Source organism: Mus pahari, chromosome 2 (genome assembly GCF_900095145.1).
Source record: "Mus pahari chromosome 2, PAHARI_EIJ_v1.1, whole genome shotgun sequence".
Lineage (NCBI taxonomy): Eukaryota > Metazoa > Chordata > Mammalia > Rodentia > Muridae > Mus > Mus pahari.
In genome coordinates, this window is record NC_034591.1 from 56,056,319 (window position 1) to 56,071,300 (window position 14,982).

At 37.4% G+C, this 14,982-nt stretch overlaps 1 protein-coding gene across 2 annotated transcripts in view; it reads right to left on the bottom strand.

Annotated features, from left to right (window-relative positions):
• Nucleotides 1-11,823: 11,823 nt before the first annotated feature.
• The window catches only part of Ptn (pleiotrophin), an 86,187-nt gene continuing 83,028 nt past the window's right edge, over nt 11,824-14,982 (bottom strand). For both annotated transcript variants that reach the window (XM_021190443.2, XM_029535400.1), the window contains exon 5: nt 11,824-12,647. In XM_021190443.2, the coding sequence (XP_021046102.1) occupies nt 12,592-12,647 (56 nt within the window). In that variant the 3' untranslated portion in view covers nt 11,824-12,591. The remainder of the gene's footprint in view (nt 12,648-14,982) is intronic.

A 14,982-nucleotide genomic window follows, 5' to 3' on the forward strand; every position in this document is an offset into this window, starting at 1 on the left:
AGAACACAGTCAGGTATTTCAAAATGACACTTGCTTCATGTACATGTATCTGTGGATGCTGTCACTCACGGCAATACTGAGAGTCCTGCCATTCCAGGCTTGAAGGTATGTCTTGATGTATAGAGACTCTCCCTTCCTTCCTTATCACCAAGCTCATAAAATATAAGAAGTTGCTACCTTCAAGAGGTTATTAGACTTCCTTATGCAGTCCACCGGCTGTGAATGTGGTTTCCTGGTGATTTAATTTTGCTGAACTTCCTAGCTCAGGTTTAATTCTATTCATCCCAATGGGTATCAGAGTGAAGAACTACATATTACTATGAAAATGAGCAGTGTTACTATAAAGTGGACCATACTTTAAATAATTCAATTCAGAACATTTTCTACTCTGAGAGTTTTTAATGACTCAATATCAACTGTAGGAATTTTGAAAACAGTTGCAAAATACAAAAGTATCACTTGGGAAGATCTGCCTGCACGCTAAAAATTATCTAACCAGGCAGCATGACACTGCTCACAGACCCCCGGTTGGCACAAAGAATGAACTATCAGCATAATAGTTTCAGCCAACTAGGACAAAGTGGACTCACATTAAGCATGCTATAGTGCTGAAATATAAAATCACAATACCCATGAATTAATTTGTGGAGAAGAAACTAACTGTATTTTGGTCTCATTTAATGCATACTACTGATTTTCTTCCTATGCAGTTACCTAAACCTGACACCAGTAGCCTAGAGGCCAGACAGGTTAGCAAGATGGTGTGAATCTGCTTCTCTGAATGTACTCACACTTGAACTGCCATGTGGGTGGCTGCAGTCTTCATCCCCCTGTGCTAGCCACCCTTTCTCATCTCTTAGCTCCTAGCTCTGACGTTAGCTCTCTGTGACCATGACCAAATGCCTGGAATTTTTGGAAGAAAGGGATCGTTTTGGTTTACAGTTTAATAAGGGGTAGAGTCTCACCAGAGTGGAAGGCTAAGGCAGCTTGTCACAGTAGCTCTACGGTTGGGGAGCAGAAGGCCCCCAGGTCTCAGATCTTTTATTTTGTTTTCCGTCCATTGGGTGGTATGGTCCTTATTCAAGGTAAGTCTTCCTCTACAGTTAACTTTTTCTAGAAGGCTGAAGAGATAGTCCTTGACACAAGTGTCTTTAATTCTTGTAAGAGGATGATGAAGACTAACCATCACACCATCTTTTTATCTCCCAACTTGGAGTCTCTACGGGCTCATTCACATTTGAACTTTGTGAAAGGAGTCTTATCCACTCAGTTGTTTTAATCTAAGAGCCATTCTTCTTTTTAAATGATCCTTCCAAGTGCACTTATTTTATGACCTTAGGAAGCATTCTCTTCTTAAAAATGTGTTTATTAATATGTCTTTAAATGTTTATATTTTAATATCATATATTAATTATATATAAAACATATGTATCATATATAATATGAGCTATATATAATTCTGCATTATGTATAATGTATATTGTATGTAAATGTGAAATATTGGTATATATAAATATATAGTATGTGATTATATTTATGTGTGTGTATGTGTATATATATATATATGTACATATATGATATATAAATGTAATGTGACTAATGAGCTAAAATATAAAAATAACCCATAGAAACATTTAATGTCTGGAGAAAATGCCTTACCAAGTGTCTGTCTGATCATTAAGACCTGGAGATCTAAAGCACTGAACAGTCATCTGTTTAAGTGGAAGACTACAGGCACATGCAAGAAATGTGCCCCAGATAACATTCAGGTCACAGATGGCCAATTCCATCTGCAGACCCTGTCATCCCCAAATAGTCTCAGTTCCAGAATGTTTACTTGGAATGGATAGACTTAATAATTTGGTTATCTGCCTGGCTGGTGGAAAGTAAAAGGAACTCCTGAAGCTGACGGTTCAGTGAAATCTACATATTTAATTAAAGAGAGAAGCACTCCTTAAAGTTGACTTGATAATGGAGATCATCAACACCACTGTAAACCTAAGGAAGTTTGCAAGAGAATCCAGATGAAGAAGCTGTGCCAGTCCTATTTGCCATCCCATTGCCATCTTGTGATAAGAACTTCCTTTTAGAGACCTCAACCCCTTTTTAGTAATTTAATTACAAATATGAAAATATAGCCCAGAATTAAAACCTGAGCAGGGAATTAGAACTATTTTAGGGAACAAACACCAAGCTCTTCTGTTTCTGCCTTTCCTAATTATAAATATTTTGTGTCACAGTTACTGGCTGCCTTGTCTACGGCTCAGTTTTTGGACCTTGCAAGGATATCCAATCTAAGGGCTCCATTACCATCCGACATTTTAGTTTATTTGGCCATCCCTCAAACCTTATGGTTATAAAGGTAATTGAAGTTCCTGGGTGTTGACTTTGAAATATAAACACACACTGAATTCCTTTGTGAGGTTGGTATTCCTTCAAGAGGTGTGTTCCCAGTGGCTTGATGGCCTTAGCTACTAGAGTGCTCCTGAGTTTTTAGCCTCGATATTGACTGCCCCCTTAAGATGGATTCTTTTCCTTCACCCTCTGAATTGAACTCTCCAGCCTTTTTATTTAACTGTTCTGTGAATCTTTGCTTTCTCTGGTCTTCTCATACTCTTCCATCCCAGATTCTTGACAAGGTGTTAAATCACATGTCACATCATCAACAAAAACAAAAACATAACCTCACCTATCAGGTGTTAACTTTTATATCCTCTCTAGCAGAAAACCTTATCACTGAATGCTTTGAACCACCATCGAAGCGCACCACCATAAAAAGACCCCGGTTTCCATCCATATAACGTGCCCTAAGACTGGCACAAAGAATGCAAGATGCACACAATTTAACTTTCAGTTTCTCAACAAATCATGTGTTTGTATTGGAATGTCCCATACTTCATTTGGGACACACTTATACTAAAATGTTAACTCATTACTTAGAATTGAAATTTACCTGGGAATCCTGTATTTTTTATCGATAATTCTAGTTTCTCACACATTCTAGAATACAGTGCTGACACTACACAAATGTATTCTCCAAGCTCTCATATTTTAGACTCACTCTTTAAAAAGGCTTTGCCATCTTCAGCTGAATGAACCAGCTCCAGGCAGTGCTGCAGATATTGGGTGCAGTAAGTAAGTTGTCCATTAAAATGCAGTGTGTTTTATTGTTTGTTTTGCTGTGAAATGTATCCTAAATTTGAGGGAATGGTCTGCAGGTTATTAATAAATCTAACTCTGTGAGCCCTATACAAAAGAGGAGCATAGAAGGTAAATACACATCTAGAGTGTGAAACTATTTGCATAATAGTGGCTTGGTTGTATTCCCTAGAATATTCTACTCAGTTCCAATCAAAAGACTATACTTCAGTGTTGTTCTGTCTATGTATTCATGGAGAAGAATACATGGACGAAAGCATAAACTATTATTGCAAATTATTTTTAAAAAACTTATTAAATACTTCCTAACATGCTTTTATATTGTTAAATTCACACAAAGAGACATCTATCTCACTGTAACTCTAAGTCACGTTTGCAGCTCTGGACATAGTTTATTTTGTCCTTCTGCTAAAATGATCTCACTAACCTAACAAAACACTAGAAATTGATACTTAATGTAACAAAAAATTCCAAGGCTCTTGTTTCTTCATTGATATAGGAATCTATGGCCTAGCTAGAGGAAAGCCCACTTTCAATCTTCATATTTTTGTGTTTTCTCCGATTGTAAGAAAGAGTGTGATAAAACCACAGTAGCATGCACAATATTTGTGGACTTGCCACTGGCTGAACGTACAGTCTCCTACCACATTACAGTGGCTGCAGATGTGCACAAGGGCCATTACTATGCATTGCTACTCCTCACTAGAAAGTCTTATTGAATTGGATAATAATGAGACTGAGTATTTTGAAACAAAAATCGTGTTTTCTCAATATAATAATCATAGCATTTAAATATAATTGGAGCCATTTATAATTAAATATATTTTGAATTTAATAGACAGTATTCTGTTAAAGACACAGGTTGCCCAAGATAGAAGATAGAAGGTTTATGGAACACAAAAATGCTAAGAATATTTTTCTGTGTTAGATTTTGTTTTTAGCATCCTCCATTCTTTCATATAGTCCAACAGCCTCTAATTGGCCCATCTAGTAGCCTTCTCTAGGATGCTGATGACCTTGGTACCTAAAGAAGTTGCTAGAACTATATGAGTGAATAAGATTTTTACACTTTGCATCCTTCCCACCACCCCTGTTCCTTCACTCTCTCTTGTGTCTGTTTTGATTCTTTAAAACTGAACTCCCATTTTAGTGCCCACTTGAAAATAAAGGATGCTGGTTTTAGAAGATTGCACCTAGAAACAAGGATTATACGTGCATAAGAGATGTCTAAAGGAAGGAAGATATTTGAAGAGGAAACAGCTGCAGAGGGTAAGCCAAGCACCGTAGGAAGAGCCAGTAACTGCGTGGAGAAGACGTGAATATGAACCATGGAGGTCAAGAAAACCACAGTTCTGAAGCTAAGAAGAATGTGGAATCCTGGCCTGGAGAATGGATTATGTCTGTGCAACTATCATAAGGTATTCAGAACAAGGCTGGACTTATGGTGCTGATGGCATGCTGACAAAGGTGATCAGAAAGAGGAAAACAGACCTTGTCTTAAAGAGTTTACAATTATGCGATGACTACAAACTAATTAGTTGAGAATAGGGGAAATTTTGAAGTGAACTAATAATTAATGTCTGGATCAAAGCCCACGTCTGGTTCCTGGTCCTGGGTTTAATGTGTGCATGAGTAAGACAAAATAAATTTGTTCCCAGCTTTATTATTTTACCATGTCATATTAAATTGCTGAGTGGAGAATGGTTTACGAAGCCTCTGATGAGATTTGATACATTCAGGGCAATGTGAGGATGTGAAGGCAGAGAACCTAAAATATGATAACCAGTTAGCTCAGAATATCCATTTCCCTGTTTAGGAAGTAGTTACTATATGTGATAGCAAGAACCTTATGCATGTAGTACACCATCATGATATTAGATCTCTAGGGATCACGAGAAAACTGTGTTGCAGTATTAATAGAAAAGTGGGGAAATCAAGAGAGAGAATAATTGGGCAGACAGACACAAGTATAAGGCAGACCCAAATGACCTTTTGTTTTTTTATTTCTCAGTTGGAACAATTTCATGATTTGCCAAATTAATTCCCCACTTTAACTACTCCACTGGTCAAGCTGATGGTATTAACCATTTATAGGTGAATGGCTAAAATTTTCTGTGTGGAAATACTGTCAATTACTTTGGAGTCTACTGAAACTACAAATGACTCTTCATTGCTAACCAACCTCCTTTCTTTCCATTCAACTTGTATATAGTTGGAACTCAGGCAAAGATTTCTAGAATTTATTTATTTCAATTTTGATTTTAATTTTGATATTTCAATTAATTAATTAAAATTGATATTATTTTACTTCGTTATCACATTCCCTTTATATGTCTGAGAAGTGAGCCCTTCTTTGAAGAATTCTTCCACTTTATTTCCCTGTGATTCCTGTGGGCTGTCAATCAGAAGACCCTGCGCTTTGGCAATAAGAGAACCATCTGACCCTGGCTAGGCCATCAAAAGTCCCTTTCCCAAAGGGAACATCTCACGCTGAGACTTAAATTGATTGGAACTTTATTGTGTGAAGAGCTGTTAAGATGCCCAGAGTCCTGTTTCTTTCAACTCTATCATTCTCCTATCTTTCTCGGGGCTTTTATAACTCAATCCACTGAGCTGATAAATGTACTTATGAGAAAAATTTTCACACACATACACACACACACACACACACACACACACACACACACACACCACTTTAAAACAATAGTTTTCATTGCCTGTGATTAATGAATACTAATTTCTGCAGAAACTAATGCTTGCAAACCTTCAGGGAACCACTGGAGTATGGGGAATTTATTATTGCACTAAGGTCTTAAAAAATAATGAGATCAACATTACTATTAGACTAATAACATATATTGGAGAATCAGAAGGTAAAATTATTGACTGGGTTGCCTGGAATAGTGAGACTGAAATTCATAAGAATATAGGAGAATGATATGTTTAATGCTAATGTTTTTTCCTCCAGAGCCTTCCTATGTCTATACCGTAAAGATCTCTTTTGACTAGCTGCCATACCACATTGATTAATGAATCAAATTGAGAGTTACGTCATGAAGCTTATTAAACTAGAATAGGTCAACTGAGGATTTTGCCACATGTCTTATGTGAACTTTGAGGAAAAAAAAAATAGATCATGAGGTACTAGTTATATAATCGAGCTCTGAAACCCTTGAACAAATTCTAACCACAAGGTTCCTTGTCCATGTTCATCTTCTGTCTCCCTTGCTTGAGGAAGTAGTGTCTCTCACAAGAGAAACCTAATGATTCTTTCAGCCCTTGGTCCTCATTGGTGCAAAGCTCATTATTACTAGCTTTGCCGATCTCTGAAGCTTTCTTCTCTGGTTTACATTGCTTTATCTACTTGTTCCTTATTGCTTCTGGAATCTTCTAGAAACTGCCATCTAAGAGTTTTTGCACTGACTGCCCTTACTCTGTATTTGTTCCATTATTTCCCACGGTTGTGGCGAGATCTGATAACCTCTCTAAGCTATTGCTTCTTTAGCAATTCTCATCTCTAGGAGTCTTCATATGTTGTGTGTGTGTGTGTGTGTGTGTGTGTGTGTGTGTGTGTGTTTCCACTTGATCCCCAAACATGTCCCCAGTACTAGATGACTCTTAATTAACTTCCTTGACTAGTTCTGTCATTAAAATATTGGCATCCCTTTTGAGTCTTTCTCTCATTCAACCATTAGATTTGAGTTTAAAAAGTGGCCAGATTCAGTCCTTTCGAGGCTTGGTGGCTTTTGGTTTTGAATTTTGGTGTATCCCGTGAGACCATGTATAAAGACTAGTTATCCTAATGCCTATACTTTTGAGGGAAGTGATGTATGAAAATTATAAAGTTTTGAGAGCAACTACACATCCAGTACTTCACTTCGAGTCTTCATCTTTCTCTGAGAAGTACATGAGTGAGCAATGATGGCATTCAGTCCCTCAAGTTAGCATCCCATGGGGCAAAAGTCTCATCAGTGGGGACAATCATGACATTATACAATGGACACTCTTTAATATATCAAGGGTTATGTTGTGCAGTGATTGCTTAAGTGTGTCTTTTCCCCCATAGGAGTATCGATTTTCTGAATATTTGCATGCTAGTCATTTTGTTTCTTGCTGAACTCCCAACATCTGCAAGAGTGCTTAGTATTTAATACACCTGCAGAATAGATGAATGCACGGATTACATAATGAAATTGAGTTAAAATAGCCTGCATATGGTAAAAAATGTATGATTCATGCTTAGTAGAAAAAATACCCAAGGAGATTTTCAGAAACTAATCTGTATTGTAATAAAAGACACTCTTATTTGTTCAAAAAGACTTGGGAATTACACTTCTAAAATGAAAACAATCTCATTTTTTATATGGTTAGATGTCTTGATTGGGATATACTTATTTGAAAGTGTGAATTCAACTTTCTATTTTAGGTTAAGTTTCTTTATTAAGTGATTGGTAAACACGTAGTAATATAAACTAGTAAGAAATTCAATTGTAGAAATTCTTTAACTACGATACTTGAAATCTAGACTGCAATTGAAGCTGTGGTTGAAGTAATCATCTCCAGCTCAGCAGACAAAGAACATCCATTTCTCAGGCCAAAGGGCAGGCAAGCTGTTCACTGAGTTATCTGGCCTGCTAACCCTAAAAAGGGACCATGCAAGGAAAGTTTCTTTTTGCTTGTTAAATATAGCACTTTATTTCACAGGGCACAGGAAATGTCAACACTGTGACTGTATCACAGTATCATCCATGAGGTCACCAATGCTCACAACCACTACATTACTATGGTTGTCTAAATCATTTATAAAACCAAGTTGATATGAGTTCACAGTTTGGAAAGAACACAGACTACTAGCATATAGTAGTACATCAGGGGAAATAAATGTGCAAATCTAATGCGGTATGTGAGAAAAGAGTGTAGCCTGACAACAGTTATTAGAACTTATCTGTCACATGTGCCAGTTAAGGGATCTAAAGAGTTTTCAAATAGCTTTCTCATTAAAAGGAGGAGCCTCATCTGGTATAAGCAGATTTCATAGTTGTCATGACTAGGCAGTAAGACAAATTAGATAATTCTATTTTTGAGTCTAATTATTATTATTATTATTATTATTATTATTATTATTATTATTTTACTTATTCACTTTACATCCTGCTCACTGATCCCTCCCATCACCCCTTCCCACAGTCCCTTCCACCGTCTCCCCTCGCCTTCTCCACTGAATAGGTGGGACCCACTTTGGAGTCCCCCACCCCCAGGCATATTAAGTCTCTGTGAAGCTAGACATCCTCTTCCACCGAGGCCAGAGAAAGCAGCCCAGCTAGACAAACATCCGACAGCTAATTCTTTACTAGATCTTTATTGTTTATTATATATAAACTCTTAATGTTTCACTGATATGTCCTCCTCATATAGAAACTGACAGTACTTTTTCCAAAGACTGTTTTTGAAGAATATCGATTCATTGTCATTAGGTAGAACTTACTTGAGCACCATGATAGATGATAGATAGATAGATAGATAGATAGATAGATAGATAGATAGATAGATAGATAGACAGATGATTGATAGATAGAGTACATCTCTCTGTCCCCTTGAGTTCAGAGAAGTGCTACCTGACTTCTAGAATGATGCCCAGTGCTATGTCCTTAGGCATTATATTCAGTTTGTGATGCTGATAGTTTTGAAGGACCGGTCCAAAAATTCTGAGCCCCTGAAGATAAGAGTCCTGTACACTTACCTTCTAGTATTAGAGTTCTTAAGGGTGAAAATAACAGTATATGAACAATTGTTCATATATACTTATGTTCAAGTTTGTGTTCATTTTTCACTGCTAGTTTCCCTGAGCCTCAATACCTGGGATTTGTGACAACATTCCCACTTAAGTAAACACTAAATTAGATATTCTATATCACTCACATTAAAATGATAGTTTGAGATATAACAAGCTCATTTGTGTTTTAATGTCAACATGTGTAGCACTTAGGGATCTCCATCTTTCCTATTATCTGTGTGTGTGTCTTTAATGAAGGTTCAAATAGTTTTCTCATTAAAAGGTGGAGCCTCATGTGGTAAAGGCAGACTTCATACTTGTCATGACTAGGCAGATTCAGTGATGGTTGAAGATGTAGGTGCCAAAAAACATTATTGTGGGGAGTTCGAGATAAGTCCCAATAGATGATTCAAAATAAAGTGTTTGAGTCTAAGTGTTTTCTCTCTGTTTCAGCTATAGGTTTATCACTCAAGAGCCGGTATACTCAAAGGAGCAGTGTATCAAGAGGGCACTTTACAAGGGGTCATGTTGTAACCAAAGACAATCTGCATCTCTATGCATGAAGACAAAGGGAGGAGGTGATGGAGGCAGCCAGTGGAGGAAAATCACACACACAAACACACACTCTCAGAGAGAGGGGAGAGAAGGAGAGAGAGGGAGTGAGAGACAGAGAGAGACTGGGAGAACCTGAAAAGTGCCAAGAACTTAATTCTTGGTACACCTGAAGCCCATGACCCACCTATTTAGTAATCTTCCCATGGGAAAACCTCAGAGATAAATTCACTGCTACATGATGTGAGATGATTCTGGGACTGTATAGAGCTGCGGTGTTTTCATAATCGCTCTTTCCACACCTGTTAGTAACAAGATCAAATGTTCGGGATCACCCAGAGAGTGGGAAGTTCTGTACAACAGATCAGGGAACCCTTCTGTTCCACGGGAAGTTGTATTTTTACCAGGGTTCTGGCAAAGGTGCTTTGTGCCTTCCTCACTATAGGATGCAAGTTACTTGTGTAAGTGTTTGAGGAAATGAAGATGGCTTCCTTACATTTCTCTTTCCATATTTCAATAACAACGAATTTGGAAATATCATTGATTAAAAATTGGTGCACTTGGAGAAAGGGCATTTTCTTGGCACTGTATGCAGTAAGTGACCATCTGTTTCTTCTCTGTGTACACCATTCATTTGGGGAACGACTTCTTATACCAGTTCAGCACTTCTGTGCAACTTAACAAGATGGGCAAAGCTCTCAAAGTTTAAGGAATATTAAATGTCACATTCTGTGTGAGGGTAATTACCATTGTAACCCCACTTTTTTTTCTTTTTTTGCAGTGTGTCTGGGAGCTGTTATAAAGTATCCTGAGAGTCCTGGATTATGTGGCAGAGAACCCTGTCTGCTTGGAATCCCGCCTTGTCTTAGACCTAAACGAACACTCCGCAGTTATTCACAGGGATGTTTTTCCCTTGGGAGATCTGTTCTAGTTCACCTTAATTCATTATTGATTCACGGCCTGTTGCTTTTGCTTACAGGATGATGAGTGACAGTACTAGTCTGGAATCTAATCAAATTTGTTGCAGACTCTTTCATCATACCACCGTTCTGCTGTCAAAACCCCATATGAGACACTGCTTTTCTACCTCTCTCCCATTCATCCCCAGGAGTACTTTTTTTCTATTAAGGCCAGCACATAAAAGGACTGCATATACTATTCATGTTTCTGTCAGTTGCACTTTAAAAGGTGCTCTGAATTTATTAAGCACCAATACCTAAGATGCCTACAAGTTTATCTTTTTTAAATTCCCCACTGGCAGCTAGCTTTGACTTGGGGATGAAATGGACCTTCCAGCATTTCTAGCTCAGGTAGAGTCTTAGACAAGATGGTCATCACAGTTTAGCTGTGGACACCTTAGACTGCAGCATCATAGCTGGGGGGGGGGGGGGGGGACTAAGGGGGGTGTGTGCGCGCATGTACACAGTGTGGGTGTGTGCACAGCGTGGGTGTGCAGTACTACCATCTCTGAAACTGAGACTATAACAGTGTAACAGTCTTGGAATTTTGAATCTTATTACCTTAGGATCAATGATGACTCTGTCACAACTTTGTAGCCACACTCAGGAACTTCCCAAAGACTTAGGTTCTCTGAAACACAGAGAGCCTATGGGTTGTTCACTCAAGACTTCACTTTAAGGTCTGAAGAGGAGGGAGCCCTCAAGTTCCTTGGCATTTGTGGTAGATAACAGAGTGGAAATTCAAATGCTTATTTTCTGGAAACTAAGTGTAAACTATCAGTTTGTACTTTGTTCCTGTGATCTTGATTTGTTTTGTATCATGCCAGCCCAAACTCATCAAAGAGATGAACTCTTTTCTCTGGCATTAAACACTAGACTAATTGAAATATGTTGAACTCCATAACGAAATACTCAATACGATTCAAGTCTAACGTCTTTATCTAAAATGCTTGAAATGAGGTGCACCAGGATTTTATTTTATTTTATTTTGATTTGTCTGCACACAATGAGGTGTCTCATGGATGGGATCTGACACTAAACATTGACTTGATTTGATTCTTATACACCATGTACATACAATTCTAGGCAAGTTTGTGCAACATAATTCTACATGCCTGCATTTTGACTCTGAGTATCCCTAGGATGGAGAGTGGAATCTTCCATGTGTGAGGTCAAGTCTGTGCACAAAACTGTCTGGGCTTTGGAACATGTCAGATTTGGTATTTAGGGGTGCTCAGCCTGTCTGAGTTCCTGAAGCATGAAAGAAAAAGAAAAAGAAGGAAGAACATTTGAGGAACACTTTATGCCCATAATGATGGACTTTCCCAACAGGGTTGGCAAAGGAAAATTACAATATGAAATCATTGTACACAAAGCACATTTAATTCAGCATCACTTGGATTTATTTTCCTAGATTTTTTTCCTCAGATGTAAAAATAATTTCATCAAGAAAACAAATGTTTTTCTGCCAAAGTGAAAGGATTTCATGTTTCATTCTTATCTTAAAAAACAAAGATCAACATTTCACTACATCGTTGTTCTGCTTCTCTTCTCTCAGTTTGCTAACTTTCAAAGAAAACATCCACTGGCAGAAAACAATGCATTTCTCTCCAATAGAATGATTTATATTTTATTGCTGCTTTATTTAGTGTGTATTTTTTTTCTGAATTGGGAAAAAAAAGTCTAGGTGAAAATCTCTCTAGCAAGAGAAGTAGTTTACATGGTTGTAACATTTAAATTGATGCACAAGAGAAAAAATGTAAAAAGAAAAAAAGATTTAAATGTGAAATATCACATAACTTCAAAAAACAAAACAAAACCAAAATGAAACAAAAACAAAACAACAACAACAACAAAAACTTACCTCAATCCTACCTCCTATCAGTACTACAGTTCAACTTCCTAAATAGTATTACAGTCCTTTATTATAAGCCCCTACTGGTACTATGGTATACATTAAAAAAAACCAAAAAAACAAAAACAAAAAACCACTACTACAAAAACATTTCTTTTCTCTTTGTTTTTGCCTATCGTGTACTTAAGCTACAGATAACTGTTGAATAAAAAGCCTACAGTAGGTATAAATGGAATAATTAACTGATTCTGTTTGCTGATGCCCTTTTCCTGGTCCACAGTCGGTGGCGTCTTTTAATCCAGCATCTTCTCCTGTTTCTTGCCTTCCTTTTTCTTCTTCTTTGATTCCGCTGCAATTTAAAAGAAAGAGAGAGAGAGAGAGAAGAAAATAGTGTCAAGGTAATAATCAATATAATAGGAAAGCCATTTTTCTTAGAGTTGGCCAAGGTCAACAGACAACTATTTATTTGCTCTTGATAAGTTGTCAGTATGTGTGAGCATGTGCCCACAGATGAACTAGAGAACTGTCTATAAGGATAAGCAAGATCACAGCCTACCCATGTACATAGCTAAACATCTTGTTATCTTGCTGGCTGTCTCAATTTGGAATGTTAAGCATCGCGTGAGGGTGTCCTCTTAGAATCATATGCAGCAGGTTGGCCTCACTTGGGAGGAAACCAGGCCTCTGCATGATGGATGGCTTTGGGATGCCTGCTTAGTTCCATTTCTTCTCCCAGCCCCTCCACTGAAACAGTCATTAGCATTCACTTGTTTTGTTTCCTTCTGAGCAAACAGTTCCAAAGTGCGTCCAGTCTGGGTTTCACCCACTGATAACAGATTCAGGTAGCTCTTTATAGGAGAATTATGGACCATACAGTGTGTAGACTGATGGAGTTTTGTTTAGAGGGTCATAGAGAGTTGGGTAAAACACATGGAGGGTAGCAACCTGCTCTATACTAGATCCACTAACCCATGAGGATTTGTGCCAAATGACCCCATCATTTTTTCTATTCAGTCTTCTTACTGTCTCTGTTTTCCTGATAATGAAAACCTAGTGGGTCACATTTGGAAGATTAACATTGTTTTCTTAGAGAAAGGCCTGAATAAACTCTGTAGGTAATGCGCATTTCATTTCAGTAGTCTTGCAAGGTAACCACCATAAGAAGAAGGGTTGATTTGAGCACAAGGGTCACCACTCATTGCTTCATGATGGCCACTCAGCAAAGCATGAAGAGCCAGAAAGATCCAGACACTGATGTGTAAAGTAGGGCACCTTAGTTAACATTGAACAGAAACAAGTAGCATGGCAGGACAAATGTTAATTCGAATCCCAGCCTGGAGCTTTTCTCCACTTGAACTGAGACTGCGAGGCAGAGATGTCTGCCAGGAAATGAACAACTGTGAAAGATGTGAGACAAAGGGATACCTGCTAGATGAATGACATGTTCTATCTCTTCAGTGATGCCTACGGGACATCTCTGCTCCATACATTTTAAATGTAATCTGGGCTCATGTAGACAATACAAAACCAAGCGCACGTCAGCTACATCTTGCTATTTTAGCTTCCTGGGATTGCAAACCTCCATCCATCCCTTAGCTGATGATTAAGTTCATAGAGGAACGTGTTCTTAGTTGGGATAGAGATATGAGGTGATAGTGACACTGTTAAAAAAAACAAAACAAAACAAAACAAAAACAAAAAAACACAAAAAACAAAAACAAAAACAAAACAAAACAAAACAAAACTGTTTGCACAATAGGATTAGAGATGCCATTGTATTTACAATATGTTGAAAAGTGTTTATAAAATCCTAAGACCTTCCAACAAAATGGTAAAATTTTAAACACCTCCTATTGCTATGAATCATAAGTATAAACCCTATCATTATTATGGTCTCTGAACTAATGAAATTACTGCAAAGTATACCAACTACCAATAGGAAAGACAAGGGAAATGAGAAGAATGGGGGGACTTAATACGAACTATATCACAACACATCCTGGGCCGTCTTTTTTTTTTTCACTCCATGCAGAAACATAGTGAATTTTGTTAAGAGCACATTAAAAGGCAGGTGCTATCTTACAGCACTGGTTCATGTCAATGCCCAATGTACATATGTGGGGGAAATCAGTCCACTTGCATCTGTTTCCTGCCAATTGGCAAAAATAAAACCTGCCTCCTTACTGAAGACTATTGGGAATACTGAATGTGATGATGACCTCTAAGATCCCACTTCACTACAAACAGTCATTGTTTTTTTCAATGAGAAATAAATAGGCATGCTATCTCGACTATAGATCAGATGTAGCTTGAGATCTTCATATGCAGTAAAGGAAGGAACACAACTGTGTCTTCAAAGAACTAGTATTACAAAAGTTTTTTTTTTAATTGTTTTGGGAATTGCTCTATGTGTATCTTTTAAATTTTAAGTATTTTATGGTAGCATTTATGTTGATAGTTATGCCATTGATCATGCCTAAGACCTATTTTTTTTTGCTAATTTACAGCAAATACACAGCAGATTCCTGTGCTATAAAAGAGAGTATCAACAAGGAGAATGAATTACTAAGAAGAAAAATGTTTATATATACTATGCAATATGAAAAAAAGATAATTCCTTCTATGTGTTATTTCATGATTCTTAGAAATATTAATAACTTTTCTGTTTTGAAACATGAGTATAT